This window comes from Ricinus communis, chromosome 10 (genome assembly GCF_019578655.1).
Source record: "Ricinus communis isolate WT05 ecotype wild-type chromosome 10, ASM1957865v1, whole genome shotgun sequence".
Taxonomy (NCBI): domain Eukaryota; kingdom Viridiplantae; phylum Streptophyta; class Magnoliopsida; order Malpighiales; family Euphorbiaceae; genus Ricinus; species Ricinus communis.
The window spans coordinates 13696501-13716226 of NC_063265.1; the positions used below are offsets into that span (position 1 = coordinate 13696501).

General features: G+C 36.2%; 4 protein-coding genes across 11 annotated transcripts; 1 reads left to right on the forward strand and 3 right to left on the reverse strand.

Annotated features, from left to right (window-relative positions):
• Positions 1 to 732: 732 nt before the first annotated feature.
• Positions 733 to 3995, forward strand: LOC8285679 (serine carboxypeptidase-like 45). Its single transcript, XM_015715070.3, has 10 exons — positions 733 to 1228; positions 1337 to 1438; positions 1536 to 1631; positions 2096 to 2188; positions 2287 to 2366; positions 2524 to 2805; positions 2940 to 3064; positions 3181 to 3273; positions 3362 to 3479; positions 3588 to 3995. The coding sequence occupies exons 1-10, from the start codon at positions 991 to 993 to the stop codon at positions 3735 to 3737; spliced, it is 1377 nt and encodes a 458-aa protein (XP_015570556.1). The 5' UTR covers positions 733 to 990; the 3' UTR covers positions 3738 to 3995.
• On the reverse strand, positions 3887 to 7587 carry LOC8285680 (protein NEOXANTHIN-DEFICIENT 1). 7 transcript variants are annotated; one of them, XM_048369997.1, is made up of 11 exons: positions 6830 to 7587; positions 6635 to 6718; positions 6469 to 6532; positions 6237 to 6283; positions 5677 to 5731; positions 5426 to 5464; positions 4938 to 5106; positions 4565 to 4619; positions 4432 to 4488; positions 4200 to 4327; positions 3887 to 4118 (listed from the first exon to the last, which is right to left on the reverse strand). In XM_048369997.1, exons 1-11 carry the CDS (start codon positions 6892 to 6894, stop codon positions 4057 to 4059), a joined length of 825 nt encoding a protein of 274 aa, XP_048225954.1. In that variant the 5' UTR covers positions 6895 to 7587; the 3' UTR covers positions 3887 to 4056. The 7 variants fall into 7 exon arrangements, with proteins under 7 accessions (XP_048225954.1, XP_015570561.1, XP_048225953.1 ...); XM_015715075.3 differs by having other exon boundaries at positions 3887 to 4125; positions 6830 to 7585; XM_048369996.1 differs by having other exon boundaries at positions 3887 to 4327; positions 6830 to 6956; positions 7365 to 7577.
• A 957-nt stretch (positions 7588 to 8544) lies between these two features.
• On the reverse strand, positions 8545 to 11538 carry LOC107260765 (pentatricopeptide repeat-containing protein At5g13270, chloroplastic). The gene has a single exon (XM_015715039.3). The coding sequence runs from the start codon at positions 10903 to 10905 to the stop codon at positions 8614 to 8616; it is 2292 nt and encodes a 763-aa protein (XP_015570525.1). The 5' UTR covers positions 10906 to 11538; the 3' UTR covers positions 8545 to 8613.
• Positions 11539 to 11685: 147 nt separating this feature from the next.
• LOC8285681 (auxin response factor 2B) lies at positions 11686 to 16535 on the reverse strand. Of its 2 annotated transcripts, none has more exons than XM_015715037.3 (14): positions 15863 to 16535; positions 15661 to 15773; positions 15464 to 15559; positions 15315 to 15371; positions 15032 to 15184; positions 14858 to 14942; positions 14576 to 14666; positions 14279 to 14443; positions 13921 to 14040; positions 13716 to 13791; positions 13477 to 13642; positions 12501 to 13387; positions 12216 to 12406; positions 11686 to 12102 (listed from the first exon to the last, which is right to left on the reverse strand). In XM_015715037.3, exons 1-14 carry the CDS (start codon positions 15894 to 15896, stop codon positions 11964 to 11966), a joined length of 2373 nt encoding a protein of 790 aa, XP_015570523.1. In that variant the 5' UTR covers positions 15897 to 16535; the 3' UTR covers positions 11686 to 11963. The 2 variants fall into 2 exon arrangements, with proteins under 2 accessions (XP_015570523.1, XP_015570524.1); XM_015715038.3 differs by having other exon boundaries at positions 12516 to 13387; positions 15863 to 16531.
• Positions 16536 to 19726: the final 3191 nt, after the last annotated feature.

Sequence of the window (19726 nt, forward strand, 5' to 3'; positions counted from 1 at the left end):
TGTCATATTCGCCATTCACCAGAATGGCGAATGCCTTTTACCGAGAAAAGAGAAAAGAAAAGTATAATACTCTAGATACCTGGAAAAGAAAATATAAATCCTGCCGCAGAAGACATAATACTGTGCACTATGTAACCTGATACTGTTACTAGCACTGATTATATTTTGGCTTTACTTGCGATTTAATCTAACACTAGAAAACAAACACAGTAGAGCCCGCGACGCGTGCAAATTCCGGTTTCTTGTTTCTGATCTCCTTGGCCACGAGAATACAGAAATTGTTACTCTTCTTACCAACTGCAGTTGGATCCCTACTCCTGGGGGGAAACTAGTCATTTTCCCTTTTGGCAAAATTGTTAAATTTTGGTGCGGAAATATAACATTTAATCTAGTAAAGTTAATTTAGGTGCGGACATAAACTAGTCTCAATAAAATGAAATAAATTATAAAATGAAATGATTATTGTATTATTATCCAACACTTGATTCCTTAGGAATTTAGTACAGTGCACAATAGTTTATTCATAATACGATTTGATCAGTAAGAAACATGGATTTAATTTAGTGAGATTCACCAAAGTGTATTATTCATGATATGACTAGATTGTTAAAAAAAGGAAAAAGATGAGGGTTGGTTTTGAGGCTGCTGTCTCTAAAAAAAAGTAGCACATTCTCTCTTTTCATTTTCAGTTGACACCCACACTCCATTTGCTGACCGAGATGATGAGACACTCCCCCAAGTCAGCACCCCAACTCACACCCATCTGTTTCTGTACCAAAGTCCTCCTCTCCTTTAAGATTAAAGAACAACATTCTAAATTAATTACTATAATTTTCACTTTTCCAAAAAAAGAAAAAACAACATACTCTCTCTCTCTCTCTCTTCTGTTCAAAGTCTTTATATAATGCCCCTCACTGAGCAGCACTTTGTTAACTTTTTTCCTATCTTTACATTTACTTCTTCTACCTCTAGGTTCTTTGCTATCTAACCATGGAAATAATGGCATTTGCAGTGGTTTTGCTTCAGATATGTTTTCTCATGGGGGTAAACTCCAATCCTTCTCTCTTTGATAAAATTGTTAAGTTACCGGGTCAGCCTCAAATTGGATTCCATCAGTATTCTGGTTATGTGACCGTTGATGAGAAAAAACAGAGAGCTCTATTTTACTACTTTGCTGAAGCAGAAACAGATCCAGCTTCTAAGCCTCTTGTTCTCTGGCTAAATGGAGGTTTTAGATTCTAAAGTTCCCTTCTTTAATGCCGCATATTTAATTTAAAATCTGAAAGATTGTTCTTTTGGGTTTTAATGGTTTCTTGGTGATGCGTATTTCTTTCAGGGCCAGGTTGTTCTTCTTTGGGAGTTGGAGCATTTTCTGAAAATGGGCCATTCAGGCCTAGTGGGCAGGTTCTTGTCAAAAACCAGTATAGCTGGAATAGAGGTAACGTATAAAATTGGTGCTATTGATTTTGAGTTTGTTTTTATTTTTTAAAACAATCCATAAAGTGCTGATCTTTATCCCTCTTATTGCATTGCAGAAGCTAATATGTTGTATTTGGAGTCACCAATTGGAGTTGGGTTCTCATATTCTGTTGATACCTCTTTTTATGAGGCTGTTAATGACAAGACCACCGGTATATTCTCCACCAATTTGTAATACTTATTCCTACTTACTAGCTTTTAAAACCGTGTTCAGTTTCAACCTCAAACTGAATTAACTTTCCTTTCTTGTTTCCATGTGGAAATCTTGATGGAGAAGGGAGGAACTTGTAAGAAAAGGTGTCAATTCAAATAATTCTCAATGGCACAAGAAACAGAATTTGTATACCAAAGATTCAAAATCTACTTTCTCTCTCTTTTTCTATTTAGCGGGGTTAATCCTTTTTCTTGTGTTATAAAGATTTTGAGATCTTTCTGCACAAAGGATTCAAAGAATATTTACAAAATACTTTAATACTGTGTAATTGCTTTCTTTTTCCCCCCTACCCACTTTACAGATTTGCCATTTCAATGGTTACTGTGCTTGTTTTTGTTGTTTTGTGTTTCAGTTGAGAAAAGGTCACCTTTACAGATATACTTCTGTCTTTGTCATATATAGCTAGGGATAATCTGGTGTTCTTGCAAAAATGGTTTGTAAAATTCCCACAGTACAGAAACAGAAGCTTGTTCATCACCGGAGAAAGCTATGCTGGTAATTTCTTGCTGCTAAAACAAATTCTTGTTTTTCCACTTCATACATGTTGAAGAAATTTTAGGACTAATATTTTATTCTAATTTTGTAATAACCAGGTCACTATGTTCCTCAACTGGCTCAACTCATGCTTGAATTCAACAAGAAGCAGAAATTGTTCAATTTGAAAGGCGTTGCTGTAAGTAGTAACAAAGAAGAGAGATCCATAATTTTCTTTACGGAAGTTTCTGTTGATAATAGAAATAAGCACTCAGCTCCTCCTTTTCTCTTTTCCTTTCTTATCACTGTATAACATTGAAGGGGTTAAATCAAGGCTTTTGTATATATGATTGCAGCTAGGCAATCCAGTTCTGGAGTTTGCGACAGACTTCAATTCAAGGGCTGAGTTCTTCTGGTCTCATGGATTAATATCAGATACGACCTATAAATTGTTCACTTCAGTTTGTAACTACTCAAGATATGTGAGTGAGTATTACAGAGGTTCGGTTTCTCCTTTATGCTCGAGGGTGATGGGTCAAGTGAGTAGGGAAACTAGCAAGTTCGTCGATAAGTACGATGTTACACTTGATGTCTGTATATCATCTGTGCTCTCACAGTCCAAAATTCTTAGTCCCCATGTGAGTAAGAATCTATAGTTTTCTTCTTCTGTGGTTTGAGAAAATTCTGTTTCATTTCTCGTTCTACTTCTCTCAATTGCTAACGGTTAGATTTCATTTCTTGTTTTTCTGTCTGCCCCTCTTTTGTCCAACAGCAAGTTGCTGATAATGTAGATGTATGCGTAGAAGATGAAACAGTTAATTATCTTAACAGGCTAGACGTGCAGATGGCTCTCCATGCACGTCTTGTAGGTGTCCATCAATGGACTGTTTGCAGCAGGTTATTCTCTTTCTGAAAGAACCGCATCCTCTTATATAAATAATTTTCATAATCCTCATTGTTTTTGCTTACTGTGTCGGTTGGTGATTTTCTGCTGGCTGCATTTTTTATTACAGTATCCTAGATTATGAGCTTCTTGACTTGGAGATACCAACAATTTCTATAGTAGGCAAGCTCATCGAGGCAGGAGTCCCAGTCTTGGTCTACAGGTTAATGCATAGTCTATTAGTCTTCTTGTACAGTTTGAAAAATACAATTTAATCAGGAAAATAATTTGGAATTGGCTCCTTAATACAGTGGAGATCAAGACTCTGTCATCCCATTGACCGGGAGTCGAACGCTAGTGCACGGACTGGCCGAAGAGTTGGGACTGAAAACCACTGTGCCTTATAGAGTTTGGTTTGAGGGGCAGCAGGTAAGTCTTATTCTCTTGTTGAAGATAATAGAAAGTTGGGAAAAGAAAAAAGGATCGCTGGATTATAAGGTGTAATGATAGAAATAATCCTTGGTTTTTAACCATCAGGTTGGTGGATGGACTCAAGTATATGGTAACATCCTATCCTTTGCCACCATAAGAGGAGCATCACATGAAGCTCCATTTTCCCAGCCTGAGAGATCCTTGGTGCTTTTCAAGGCTTTTCTGGAAGGGCAGCCTCTACCGGAAGCATTCTGATCTGATCTGCTGATCAGTTCTTTGATGGAATATAAATTCAATTGTAAGTAAGTTGAATTGCCCATTCAAAAGGGCAGTTATCAAATTGTCTGAGAAGGAAATATAGCATTGGTTTGTTTGTTCTTTGGGTTTTTCCATGCTATGGAATGTAGAAAAATTTTGTAAATTTTCAGTGGAAGAGTATGTGCTTGTTCTTCCCATCCTAAATGAAGTAATCGTCACAGAAACTACAAAAATCGTGAATGTTTAAAATCAGCATATGGTGGCTATCTTGTAGTAAAGTAAAGGGAAAATAAAGAATAAAAAAAGGGCAATGCTGTCAAGAAACTCCTAAAGAGGTCCTGCAAGAACTTTTCGAGCAGTGGGAAACTGGACTTGGGGCTTCAACCTGCATTTTCAGATAATTGAACTCCAAAGCCAATATGGGTCTTGATAACATCACAGATAAGCTCAAGTTCTGACCATTATCCAGGATTTCTCCAGTAACAGAATCTGCAATTTTGCAATTATGGTGACCCAGAGATTCCTCTGTTCTATGCTTTGATGCTGGAAATGGCACTGATATTTCTGCTGGCCTCACTGCTCGCACCCTACAGCACAGATTATATTCAAGAAGTAAAATCAATAATCAAAATATCCCTACGCATCAAAGAGGACTAGTATCCAAGTTTATAAGCGCAAAGCAAAAGGGCACCTGCACTCAATATTGCATGAATACTTCAGAAGGTTAGGATTATGCTCTGTGCGGCCGCTGCATTTTCACAACATAGAAATTTAGTTGCCATGCGATAGGTGATTCTTTAATCACCAAACCCAGTGAAATGTACCTAAAACTTGGTAGTGACATTTTAATTGCTGGGCCCATCCACTTAATCCCAGGAACTGCCATCAAGAAGTTTGTGACCTCAAAGTAAATAAACAGAATATGGCACGTTGAAACCAATCAAGCTCTTTAAAGCAACTACAGAACTCTTAAAATATTCCTGATGAGAGGATTGTTTCTGAGAAAAAGTAGTTATGTCCCTAGATGAATTATCATCCGACATTAAACCACTTCCTGAATCTCCTGCTATGGGCAGAAGCTGCTGCATCTGTGACATATTATTTAAATACAAGTATTCTTTTTCATGGATAATGCTAAAGATTGTGAATATAAGCAACAGTTACTAGAAATTTGAAGTCTCGGTGTAACCAACTTACCAGCAGTTGCAAGGTTGATATTACAGATGTTTGTTGTAGAAGCACCGTTAATTTCAGTGACTTGAACATCCATGCGATCATCAGGTCTAGAGAGTGCAGTTCCCAAACCAAATGGGTCGAGGAAGTGATTATATTTACTTGTTCTCTGCCTTGCAATTGTTGCGTTTCTCTGCTTCAGTCACAGCGCATAACAGAACAAAATAAGAATGTTTCGTTTTCAGCGAAGTAACTGAAATTGCAACGAAAAATATTCCACCTCAGAAGCTACTTTCAGGGTACAAAATCTTTGGCAATGTATAAGGAAGTCGGACTTGAATAATAATATTGATGCTGAGAACAGACTAATCAAATGATCCAACTTCGAAATATTTCTCAAGCTGAGGTCTGATGTTTTTAATGTTGAAAGTAGAATTGTCATCCCAGAGAGGACCAATTTTTTCAGATTGAAAATGAAAGAGTAATGGTGAATTTTATAGAATAAAGATCACCTTTGAAAACCTGGCAACATGACTTGGAAGCCCTACTTCCTGCCAGCAAAAAGTACGAGAAAAATCAGAAACAAAGATATATATTCCTTTCAAATAATTTTGGTCCAGTGGCAAGTAGCCATTGCACCCAAAATCTTTCTCTGATGATAGCCCAGCATACCATAAAACTTTCAAAAATAAGATGTTGCAGTCGAACACTAAATAAAACCCTAAAATTAAAAATCTGCATAAGGAATTTTGTGACCTTCCACCTTTCGTCCATGATCACAAGCATCATCACTGCTGACAAGCACCCTGGCTGCCCATCTGTTGACACAAAATAAATGAATAGAAAAGAAAATACTGAAAAGGTTCTAGTTGATAACTTCCAAATTATGATTTGAAAGACCATCCTATTAAATAACAGAAAGGGAACTTGCTGACAAGTATAAAAGTAGAGCTTTTTGACCATTTACGCAGAATACTATGTGCTTGTCATCCTGAAAGTCATTTCCCATAATGTTTTCTTTTTGATGGCCGAGTCCACAGCAACTCGAGTAGTTGCTCTGTGGCCAGTTACATAAAATTATATATATATATGCAATGCCAAAGTTGCCAATGATAACTAAACTTTTCATTAGACAATAGATGAGACATAAGAGCTACAAAGTTGACTGGCCCAATACAAGTAATAAAACCCAGATGAAGACTTCAGCTTCTTTGGGCCTGGTTACTTGAACCAAGAAAAAGATAGTGGCTTTCATTGATAAACCAATCATTCATTTACAAGTTCATCATTCTAAAACTAGAACTGATAGGAAAGTAAACATACGCGCAAGATGTTGGCGGGTTCCACACGATTCCTGCAATCACCACTAGCTGTGGATAGGAAAAAAATACTGTAATTTTATGCTGCTGACCAATGAACAGACCAAAACTTCTTCCAAAAATCTTTCTACTAATGTGGATATTATTAGCGAATTTTTATAGCAGGAGAATGATTTTAATCACTAAAATACTGATCATCAAATTAGGCAATCAAATAACAAGAGCATCTATACAACCTCATCAAATGCCCCAGCTGGACTGTCTTCATAGTTGGCAAGAAAAAAGCCACCAAGAGTGTAGCTGCAGTTTGAAAACTCGTGGATGTGAGTGGGAGAAACATGAAATTGTTGAACTTTTCCTCTTCTCAATTCGAATAATCATTGTAATTATGAACATGTATACCCAAAAGCTTCGACTAATCTGAATTCTTTTGGAATGAATGCTCTAGCTGTTTCTGCTTTCACAAGATGAAGCTGGTACAAGGCACTGAAATGAACAATCAGAACATCAAACAACCTTCGGGAGTGGATATATAACTATGAAGTTTTTAACCGTAGAAAGAATAAGAGAAATTAAGAAGAACTGTGAGGTTCATGCCTGCCTTTAAATATCCAAGGAGCTTTGCCGTAGCCCTGCGAACTTTTTGTCTCTGCAACTTTCATGATTTCAAACTCCAAGACAAAATTCCTCAACGAAATGCAGCAACTTCCCTTTTTTTATTTGACTGTTAAGAAATTCTATAAATTATTAGCAGATCTGTGCATTCTGCATTTCCCTATGGTGTCATATCGCAAATTCTGAAAGCTTGCAATAGAAGGGAATCTTGAAAATTTGAACAAAAGTGGTCTACTCAAGTTCTGCATCAAGAATTGATCCTGCATGAACATTCTGAAGCAGATAGATTTTTGGACTGTCTTTAGAATGCTACTTACATATTCGTAAAGATGCCCCCCTATATGAGAGTCAAGAAAACTGAGACATGAAAACCCAGATGCTTTAACTTACGAAAACATGCAGAGAGAAGAGAGTAACGATTAAAAAATAATTGTAAATTGAACCAAATGGGAGATTAGTGGAAGAAAGAAAGAAATATGAACAAAATGAATTAATCGAACACACATAGAAGAAAAACCTTTTTAACTCGGAGAAGTGGCTGGAAGTGTTTTGGGTGGAAAAGCTAACTAGAGAAGTGTGAGCTTACATAAAGTTGTTAGAAATTCAGTGCAGTTAATGTGGAAAGTGTGGAAGTTACAGAATTTATGGAAGAGAGAGAGAGAGAGAGAGAGGGGAGGGGGGAGAGGCAGGGCAGGTATGTAAGTGAGCTAAGCAATCAGAAGCAGCAGAAGTGGATAGGCTTTATCTATTCTATCCATCATGCCTTTGGCTTTTCATTTCCTTTGGCGCCAACAGAATACCAACACACCCACAGGCCACAGCTCTTCACGGGACCATGTTTTGTTCTTCTGTTTTTATTTCAAGAACTTTTAAATAATTATTTTATGTGTAACTTGATTCTTTTTTATTTCCGACACAATATAATGCCTCAACGCAAACATATGTATTCATCTTTTAATTAACAAGTAATCTCCTAATAAAGCAAACGAAGATTTTCACGAGTGAATTCCTTGTAAATCTTTTAACATTTCTTTGACACAACTTGGGGGGTTTTAATATTCTAATTGTTACATGATAATGCCTAACTTTATTAGATATTTTGGAATGAGTAACAAGTTAATCTACAACGTACACAGTTTATATCATTTTGAAAACGTTAGTAGATTATCTTAAGTTATATTATAATGAGGCAGCCCCTGAATGGCGAGAACCGAACTTGATCCACAGCTATCCACCAGCCCACCTGATTTATAGACGTTTAGTCACTCCATGCACAATGTCTTCAGGATCAGGATTTCCTTTTTTTAATCTTACTTTCGTTTAGATATCATAACATATAAAATCAAGTCTATGATTGCTCATTTTGCTTACTTGAAAAAAACAGTAAAGAAGGTTCCTGGCAATGGTGATGGATGACATATGAGGGCATGGATCCGCATAATAGTATAAAATCAACCCACACAATACAAGAGAATCTCTAGTGATCATGCACCCAATATCTATCACATCTTTCTGGGGTTTAATTAGCTGTGCTTCATACCCCTCAACTGTGTCACCGATCGATATACTTTTATAGTTAATTTCCCCCCTAGACCGGATCACAAAAGATAATCAAAAGACTAATCAAGCTCATACATCTATCTGAATCAATTGGAGAGGACTTGAATGACACTTTCAAGCATAAAAGCTTTTAGCACTTGACTAAGGGTTGATAACTATTAAATCTGTAAAATGCAATGCTGTAACAGATTAATGGATTAGGAGAATCACCAGTAGTCATTGCAAGAACATTCACCTAACTTGAAGTGATGAAATCTAAATGAATCTCTAACCACAATTACACGTCCTGTGACCCCTGATACCTGTTTAGCAAAATCATGGCAGTCTCTGCATGCCCTTAGGTTCTTGAAAACCACTATGGGAGCATTACTTGGGACGGATATCAACCCAAATGCTATTGCCAATCTCTCGCTATGCTCAAGAAGCTGTTCTTTCCTCTCTGGTAAACTACTTGATACATCTTCTTCTGTCAAAAGGCCATTCTCAGCTTTAATAATATCTTTGAACTCTCCTAATTTCTTATAGATCTGTTCTGTCTGAGGATGGTGTTTATCCCCCACTATAAACCGGTGCACTTTACCCTTGACCGTAATCCAGCTGCAGCTAAGCTCCTTCCTCAAGTTTCTTTCTGCCATTGACTTTCTAACATTGGCTGCTTCTTTCCATTTCCCAAATGAAGCATAAAGGTTAAACATCAGAATATAACCTGCAGTGTCCTCTGGATCCAGCTGAAGGAGGTTCTCAGCTGCGATTTTCCCAAGCTCAAGATTCCTGTGGGTCCAACACCCACCCAGTAAACATTTCCAACTCATTGCATCTGGATCAAATGGCATTCTCCTTATTACTTCTAGTGCTTCCTGCAGATATCCAGCACGAGAATATATATCAATCACGCAATCATAATGATCAATAGTTGGGGCCATACCATACTTGCTGCTCATCAAATCTAAATACTGCTTGCCTTCTGCAACCAAACCTGAATGGCTACAAGCTGTTAAAACTGCAATGAATGTAATTGCATTTGGTCTTGCGCCAGAACCCTGCATCCGCCAAAAATGCTTTAGAGCTTCAGTAGCATTGCCCTGATAAGCATAACCAGCAACTATAGCAGTCCATGCCACAGCATCAGGTCCATCTATTGTTTCAAAGGCTAGATTAGCATAATCTAATCTGCCACATCTTGAATACATGGTAATCATTGCACTCTCTCCATGTTGGCTGGCTATTAAACTTCTTTTTATTGCATCTGCATGAACTTGAGTACCTGTACTAAAGTCCGCAAGTGCAGAACATGCCTGGAAAATGCTTGTATATGTGAATGAATTTAAATTCTCAATATTACTCCTTAAAGATTCGAAAATCTTGAGAGCTTCCTCAAATTCACCTATTTGACAATAACCAGTTATCATAGCACTCCATGAAACATCATTTGGTTCACTTATCCCCTCAAATACTTTAGAAGCAAGTTCAAAACTTGCACATTTGATATAAAAGTCTACAAGAGGAGTTCCTACAGAAACTTCAGATTCCAATCCAAGTTTAACAATATGACCATGAATTTGCCTTCCAAAACTCAACTCCTTTAAACCAGCACATGCCTTGAGAGAAATAGAGAACACATACTCATCCAGTTCAACATCTTCACACACCATCTTGGCGAACAAATCCAAAGCATTCTTCTGTTTCCCAGCTTGAGTATAACCCACCATCAATCCAGTCCAAGCCACAGCATTCTTTTCAGCCATGTTGTTAATAAAAAGCTCAGCACCATCTAACCAACCGCATCTGACGTACATGTTTGATATTGCCGTGTTAATAGAGACACCAGCACCCAGCCCACTTCTAATAGAATGAGAATGTATCTGTTTACCAATCCCTAAAAGAGAAGGATTCAGCAAAGACCGTAAAAGGTCAATGTAGATGGACGAATTGGGGTTAATTCCCAAAGAAATCATACTTATAAACAAAGATAAGGCCTTATCAAGAAGTCCATGCTCTGCATAAGCTGATATGATAGTGCCCCAAGAAATCAAGTTCCTTTCAATCATTTTATCAAACACCTTGTATGCATCCTCCAAGCTCTCACATACACAATACATTTTAAGAACGGTGTTTTCAAGAAACACAGATGGTTTCTCTACGGTTCTTCTTAACAGTTCGTGAATTATTTTTCCATCCGACAAAGATTTAGAGTTGCCACAAATTTCAAATAGGTTTCTATAAGAATCAGGGCTAACAGAAATACCAGCATCGACCATTTGTTTGAGAAATTCACGAGCTTCTTTGAGCTTTCCCTGTTTGGATAGAGAAACCAAATGGACATTTTCAACTTGACCTTTTCTGTTTTGCTGGGCTTGGTGTAATGGAGGGGTGCCCTTAAGCGAAACCCATGAAGGTAATTGTGCAAAGTTTGCAGATTTTATGATTGGAACCTTATCATGAGCTTTAACCAGCGACGGATTGGAAAGTTTTACAGCGAAAGAATACTGAACATCCATTGAAGAAGACTTTTGGACGATTAGTGCTTTTACCTAGCAATTTCTTATATGTAAAGTGCTAGACTTTTAGACCACAGGAGAAACCTTTTCTTCCTCTCGTTCCAAAACGAAAGGGAAAGCTTATATGTCGTTTGGAACCCCAAGTAATCTTTTCCCTCCGGCATCCAAAGTTCAGACGACGGGAACTTTTCCCTGTACCTTTCTGTGTTGCCCAAAAATATAAATTAAAAAAAAAAAAAAAAAACTATTCAGGAATTTTTCCAAAACAAAAACAACTATACAGGAACGACTAACCTGTTGTAAAAACCAGAAATTAATTATTTATTTATCACAGTGGACTCGTTTACACCTTCCTAGAGGTTGGAAGAGATTGAGAGCTGGAATGATACTAAGTTTATTGTTTATATAAACACAATGTGTAGATCTGGTGAAAAATGAGCGAAAAGCACTATCGTGGTTTCCCTATAAATTCACTAATTATTCTGACTACCACACAGGGCCGCACATAGCAAATAGAGAAAATTAAATGCTGGCCCTGATTTCTCTAGTATGTGTTTGGATTCCTAAGGAACATAACCTGCCGATTTTTCTTCCTACAGAACAATCCTCCCGAAAGTAATCCGCATATAGTATCAAAAGGTTACATATGCAATGACCAAAACCCTCTCCAGATGCCAATTTAAGATGAATTGGCTAGCAGACAACATTATAACTGTTTTTTTTTTTTCCTATCCCTTTTGCAGCTTCAGAACCTAAACAAAGAGAGTGAGCATAAGAATATATCTTCAAATCTCCTCGATCTTTTAAAAGAAAATGTCAAACCTGAGTTGAAACATAAGAGGAAAGAATGCCAGAAATACTCAAAGAAAGACTAGACTCTAAGGCAATCTTAGTCTTGGTTTTAGCTTTAGACCTTAAGTCATCAACAGGCCACAAAATGCATATCCATGCCAAAACTTTCACAAGTTTATTAGAGTGACCTGCACCATCGAATTAGAAGTCTCTCTAAGAACGTTGTCCTATCCTAGGGGTTCACATCTGGAAGATGCTTTGAAATTTTATTTTTCTTCTGGACCAGCTAATTGGTCTGCAATTACTGAATTTTCCACCAGCTCTGGGTTCAAGGATCGTTGGTTCATCCTATTTATCTCCTCTCGAGTGTATACAAAGATCCTACGCACCATGCTACAGAATTCCCTGCATCATATAAAAACAGGAACTTGATAAAAATCTACAAGCCCCAGGAAGTATGCACCTTACAAATAAAAGGTATACAATCCAACAAAACAGACATTAGTTTGAGTACTTACTCCCAGGGATCATCTCCCACAAGCATCATATCGCCCTCGTCATCAGTGAAAGCGATCAACCAGTTTTTATTTGAAGTGATTAATTCACCACTGAATTCAAAAATCCGATCTAATTCTGCTATCAATTCATTATAGCCGTTAAACTTGGTCAGGTCCACATACCTTCCAACGGCAATCCCTTGCTTGTGAACCTATTTCAGTAGAACCACAAATATGAATATTGGCATCATTATTTCCAAAAGGAGAAAAATCAACTCTATAAATAATTTGACTTGATTACTAAACTCGAGTAGTATGAACCTTTACACATCTTGTTGAACCATTCTGAAGCTTGCCCTCGATAAAATGAGAAGCCATAAACAACTTCTCTTCTTCACATCTAATTGTACTATCAAAAAACTTTGGTTTCTTCAATTGCTGCAATGATAGATCAGAGCCAAAGTCTTGCAGTTTGTCTGATGCAAGATTGAACAATCCTTGTGGCCTATGCATGAAATTATTATCTACCGTTGCGTTTTCCATTGGCACAGGACTGCTAATGAGGGAGATACCAAAGAGTTTGCAATTGCCATCTTCTTTAGATTTTACCTCATGCTGTTGCAAAGCCACAGGATATAGCTTTTCTGATGCCAGATAAGGAGAATTATCAGCATTCGTCAAAGGCGAAATCCAGCTTCCAGGCTGATAGTCAACTTCAAGACCATGCACTGTATCATTCTGTCTAAGAGTGTCAGATTTAATATTCAATGAATGGTATTTATTTTTTGAAGCACAAAGCTCTAATTTGGACTCCGGCGTGTTATGCGGGGAACTTGAGTGCATCTTGCACGGAGGACACCGGTTGAATTTGCTTTCTTGACCAAACGCATGAGTCTTTAGTTGGTCAACATTAGCAGGGTGGAATTCAACCAAAGGTCGACTAAAGTCGTAGGTTTCATGTATGGTATCTGGTCCTGTTGTTGAATTCTTATACTCTACTCCAGGCATCATTTGAGGCATCCCATTATCAGGTCCAGATCTTCTCTTGTCAAAATCAGTGCCATTCTGATCTTTACCTTGAAAGAGAGTCCATCCATTAGGATTTTGAGCAGTGTCTAAGTAATTATTCACAGCAAGTTTGCTTCTCATGGTTGGGATGTCTTGATTTTGCGGGTCTCTTGATAACCAATTATCTGTTGAAATAATTTATAATCAGACCGTATTTAGAGCAGAACAATGGAAAATTAGGAAGATCAGACTTGTGATATGTGCCATAGTCTACCTTTCTTCATTACAGCAGAGGAATCTGCAGATGGCATTGGCATATTCGAACGTGACCTTTTTAACCGACACGTTGGAAGGGGGTCTAGAGGAGCCAAAGCAGGTTCTACTTCCCAAGGGGAAACCCTATCTGGGCGATGAAGAGAAGAAGTTTCATCCCAGCGCACCTGAACAACACATGCTTGGTTTGAGCTTAAAAAGGTAGGCAACTACAAATCCTAGTAAATTATATGCTGGTACCTTGAGGCATCTCCATCTTGAAGTGGGCCACCTCTTGGGATCAGCATGTTCAACTCCAATCACAGTGCCCAAAAACCTAGGTGCAGAAAAAAGACTCATGTTAAGAAATTATGTAATCCCCATCATCCATCTACCGTCCCTCGCCATTTCCGTTCTCTAGCAATTATAATGAATGAATATTAGCATAACTAACAGAAAATTATACCTCTGTTCTGGAGCTTCTTCAGCTTCAAACCTCATCTTGAACCTCATCCCTATAGTAAAGTTGTTTTTGACAGATTCCATATATTTATCCATGGGAATAATAAACTCGGCAGGACTAGTCCTACAATAAACATTATATTGTGGATAAAGCTGTATGGATAGGATGAAACACATTTACACTGTTATGGCTCATGCATACAAAATTGCATGCATTAGATGCTGTAATTGAAGAATGTATTTTGCCGTATGTCTGAGAAGTGCATCTCACGATGAAAAGTCTATTTTCAATAAAGTCAGTTAACAAGGATATAGACGAAAACCATAAGCCTATCAGAATATCAGAAAACCAAAACACAAACCTTGGTTTGTAGTAGACAGTGAACATTGTTCCTGTTGAAACTGCATGCCATGCAGTGGCAAGAATACCAATATGCATACTGTGACTAGACATGAAAGAAGATGGAACATTACATGACTGTCTCATAGCACGTCTTACTCCTACACGAAGCTCCCCAGTTTCACCTCTGGATACAAAGTTCAGAAACTATTCAGGCTTCGGATTTATCATAGAATCTATTGTACTAAAGACAAGTAAACTTACTAATGCAAATTGCAAACATCATAATAATTGATTAAAGATGCGGACAATAGCAAACCTGAGAAAGATAAATGCATCTCCTGCTACAAGCTTTTTTGCACTAACAAATAGGCTCCAACCACTTTGAAGAAGGTGTCTCCTCGGTTGACCTGCGGCATTAAAGATGACAAGAAGTTGCATTAAAACATATCTATGTCTGCTATCACCAATGCTAATTTGGCAATCTTACTAATATTAGTATTCCCACAAAAGTATGCAAATAATTCCTGAGACTGCCGTTCCGGAGATGAGTACAAAAGCACACATCAAGAAAAGATTATCCTAACACCAGAACAATTACCTCGAAAGATATGGCGGAACCGCCATTCATTTCCAAGTAAATCCTTGGCCACTAATTCCTGAGCTGGAGGTTGTAAAGACATATCCTGTACGTCAAGCAGCAGACAGCATGTCAAATTGGGACAAATGTAGTACATAATCCCAATAGAAAAAGTAAGACAGAAAAGTTCAATACCAGTGGAGGTAGACATTCATCAGCGTGGCGCCTCAAAACTGAAAATCCACCGTGAGTACTTGTATCTGAGGCTGTAAGAGTCTTACAAAAGGAATGCACCCGTGGACGTGTAGGTGCAGGCAGAGCCTTCTTCTCCACCAAGTTCTCATCTTGCTGGCAAGTCGGCACATTTATATTAGATGTTTCAAGCAGTTAATTCTCCTTTTCAAACACAAAATAATTATAATAGAAAAGCTATTATATCAATTGAACATATCTAAAGAAAATAAAAAATGAAACATACTTCAGATTGAGGGAGCAAAGTTATTTGAGCAAACACTTCATCTGTGTCAGGTTCAGCCTACATTCAAAACATACAACATACAGTAATGAAACGCTAACGTGGAAGAACAAACTGTTATAACAGGATGAGACTGTACTCTCAACCATTACCTTTAATTGGACGTTGACCACACGACATAAAATTTTCCCTGGAAGATCATAAGCTGGCATTTGCTCATCAGCTGCCTGATTCGTCGATGCTTCCACCTGCGTATCACATCAAAATATACACAAAATAAACCAGAAAGAGAAAACACGCATATTTTTCTAAAAGAGAAGGAAGAAAAAAAAAGAATCACTAAACAAACCTGCTCGATATGACCTTGAGGAAAGTAGAAAACGAGCTCTCCTTGGCGAGGCACCGTCACCAAAGGACCAGCACAAGCGTGCCACAGCTCCTTGTACAGTGCATCTCCTGAATCTGCACCATCAAAACATATTTCTCAACAAACCAAAAAAGGAAAAAAAAGAAAATCTATTATCCAATTCATTACAGAAGTAAACCTTTACCGGAAACAGCGATTCCATTCCCGTTGTCATCCATCGTAATCCAAAACCAATAATAAACTTAGAGAAATGAAAGTTTTCAGTTGTAACTAACAATAATTTTATATTAAAAGCTCAAACAGAATCCTCCTCTTTCAAATAAAAGCTGGTGATGTTACTAATTGAAATCCTAGCTTGAGAGGTGAGAGTCGTCTGCTGCAACTGAAACAGGAAATGAAATAATGATCTCTGGATTCAATATTGACACTAACAACAGCAACAACATCAACAGCAACTTTTTTAATCTCTTTCTCTTCATCGTCTGCCTCGCTTTCTCTCTCTTCTGCAACCGTCTCAGCAATAGTTGCTCCCATTACCACTCGTACACTGTGTTTGTGTTTTTCGTGACTTATTAAACGTTTTTTTTTAACAAAAAAAATCTTTTTTTTGACCTACTGCAGTGAAGTCAGATTGAATTATTGTTCACTACCGGACTACCGGTAGCTCCGGTAGGTATACCTCCTTTAGCTGTTTTGTCCTCTGCTTAACCGGCAGAGAGAGCTATTAAACACTATTGGGTAAACGATTATGTTAACGGCGGTTACAGTGTTTGGTTTTTATTGGTTGAACAGTACACGGTGTTTGTCTAGCTAGACGGAAAGTTGTTCTGATTTCAGGAAGAGATTTTGTCCCGATAATAACAGGCAAGCGAATCGGTGTGGAAGAATTGAGATTATTTATTTTCAAAGAGGAACGTGATAATGTAACCTGAAAGAAAATCACCCATCAGTTATACAAACGACACGTGCCATTTTCCTAGTAATATGAGAGGTGGCTTAATCAGAGCTCATACAATTGGAAAAGCCCGGATACCCGGAAATACAAAGGATAGTTGCGTATACCGGGAGCACACGTGTCGGATGATTAGATGAGAGGGTGCTTTTCTTGTGCTGATAGACCGCTGCAAAATAATAATAGGAAAATCAGGAAGAAATAATTGTACTAAAAATTTGTGAAGAAAATGACAATTAAATAGTTAAACTCTAAGAATTAATAAATTTAGTATATGATAGTTTTTAAAAATTAATAAATTAAGCTTTCGCAGATAATTTTTTATTTTTTATATTTTTACAGATATATAAATGAGAAAGTAAAATTTATTAAATTTTTAAAGTTAAAATAAATTTATTAGTGATATAAATTTTATTTTATATAATATTTTTTTCTAATCTCTATTAATTTTTAATTTAGTAGTTTAATTTTAATTTTTTAATTAATATTTATTGTATTTTAAAATTCTAGTGATTTGGTAAAAAATACGTTTGTATATGATAGATAAAATTATTATTTTATTATTTTTATAATATATATCTTTACTATATTTTTTTATTTTTTATCTAATTTAATATAAATATGTGACCTATTAAAAATATTATTTTTTTATTTTTTTATAAATTATCACATATAATTATTAATTTTAAAAATTTAATTATTTAATTGCCAAACATAAAAAATATATTATTATTCTAATGAGAAAATCGGGCCACACCATCTTAAGTCGCGCGACTTTGGTTGGTTTATAGTTACACAACCTGTTTTTTTTTTTTTTTTTTTTAGTATATCAAATTAAAATTTCGGCCTTCATTTTTAAGATAACTTTTATTTTATTATCAAATCAAAATAGTTATTAATTACATAACTAATCGTCTGTAATATGGTGGTTTAGGTGCTTCTTCAGCACTAAATGGACGTATCAGTATTTTTATAAAATAAAGATGGGTGATGCTAATATATATTTTGAATTAAAAAAATGATCAAGAATAAAATTTATCAATTGATCTTTAATTTTTTTTTAAAAAGAAAAAAGATATAAATTTATATGTACTGGATAGGGAGTTAGACATTGTCCATAAAGTATTTGTTTCTTGTGGACAAAGGAGACTTAATGGTCCACCTAGGATTACATGACACGTAGTTTTGGATGAGAACGTAGGCTGTCCATTTCGAACCGCTGCATGGACACCATAAAACGTAAAACAAAATGAAGAGGTTGTTTTCGTTACAAATACTATATAACATGTTAAATGCTGCTAGATTACGTGAATATTAAAGAGGCATCTGAGTCAAAATTAACCTACAATGTCAAAGCCATGCCCCTTTACAAAATTAAATAAACCACGATTTCTTTCTCTTTTTTCTTTTATAATGATACATGTTTCAGTTGTGCAATATGTTTGAGATTATAGCTTCTCGGTCGTGCTTATAATAATGAAAATATATATTATTAATTAATTTTTAAGTATGGATATGTAAAAAAGAAAAAGAAGCAAAACTACTGAGTGGGTTACTAATGTTGACTTGAATAGCAAGTTGGTGGTAGTTGAAGGGCATTGATGAGGACTTGTGTTGTTACACGTGTCGAATGGATAGGACAACTCAAAGCTAATAATAGGCACTTGTGGTTCACAAAACTTCAACCTTGTACAGACTTCAGGGCTTTGGCCATTAGCATGACATGGATGAATATTGATCCAAACCAGGGTAGATAACATTTCTTTTTTCCTATTTTTAGTAAATGACATGTTTTTATTTGAAAAAAGAAAAACTAATAATATTTGGGAGTGGGCAGAAACACTTGTGATGAATGCACTGAGTTTAGTTGGCATTATATGCAGAAAAAGCATAGCAATGAGACAGTGAGCAGTGGCAGCAGCAGCAGCCTTCCCCACATTAACTCAATATCGTGAACTGAAATCAGATTTATGTTTATCCTTTCTCTATCTTTTTCTTTTTCCATTTTCAATGAATTGTCTCCTGTTTATCCCTGTACAGTTCGTCTTATTTTGTATCCAAAAGTTTTTAATAATTAATTATATACTCGCAATGAAATAATACTATCACCTGCCTTTGTTAATACAGAGGATTCTTTAGTTAATTACTGAAAAGTAGAGCAATTTGAGAGTTAGAACGTGAAATGAGATGGCAGGTAGTAAAATAAGACAGTCTGGTTAATCGAATTGTCAAACAATTTTATAACTGTTTACAACGATTAGCTGGTTAATAATTGAATGTTTGACCTTGATTCCTTCACTGGTTAGTTCAATTTTTAATTTATTTATTTTCGATATTATTATAGATATATATTCCAATGAATGGATAGTGGGCCCGTAATCCACTGAAAAGCATGTAAAAATGATAAATAAATAAAAATAATAACATCCAGAAAATATATAATAAATGGCTTTGGGGAACCCTAGGCCTAGGCCCCAGCCCATATTGAACTTTGTAAATTCGTAATTGAGAAGAATAGAATAGCAGAGGTTCTAGATTAAGATAAAAAGTCCCATAACAGACTTATTTTCTGTACAAAAATCTTTCTAAAATTCCCTTCGATTTGTCGCTATAAGGTGAATCAATGAGTCCTTGTGTCTGCTGTTACTTATTGACATAAATAATATGAATCTTAATCAAAAGTGAAACTGGTTGGACTTTGGCTTTAGCACTGCAACCGAATAATAATATGTAAACAAAATACTCAATATTGATGTGTCGAATACTACTCTTCATAAAAGATGACAACATTGCTTCCATAATAATCCACCGTAATCAGAGTCTATAACAAATACATCAGACGACTCAACAACACTTGTTCACTAATTTCTCTTTTTTTCTTTGTAAACAAAATACTCACTTGGTAAAATTCATTGCAGTAACTAATATTGGTCTCTCCAATTGTATTCTATAAAAAAATAAAAATAAAATCTAGAGTGTTTTATAAAAAAAGTCGGTAAAATTATTAAAAGATCTAAATTCTTTCTTTTTTTCTTTTACATAATTAGACCTATATTAAACTTGAATATTAAGCCATTAGATAAGTATCGGTCCCCG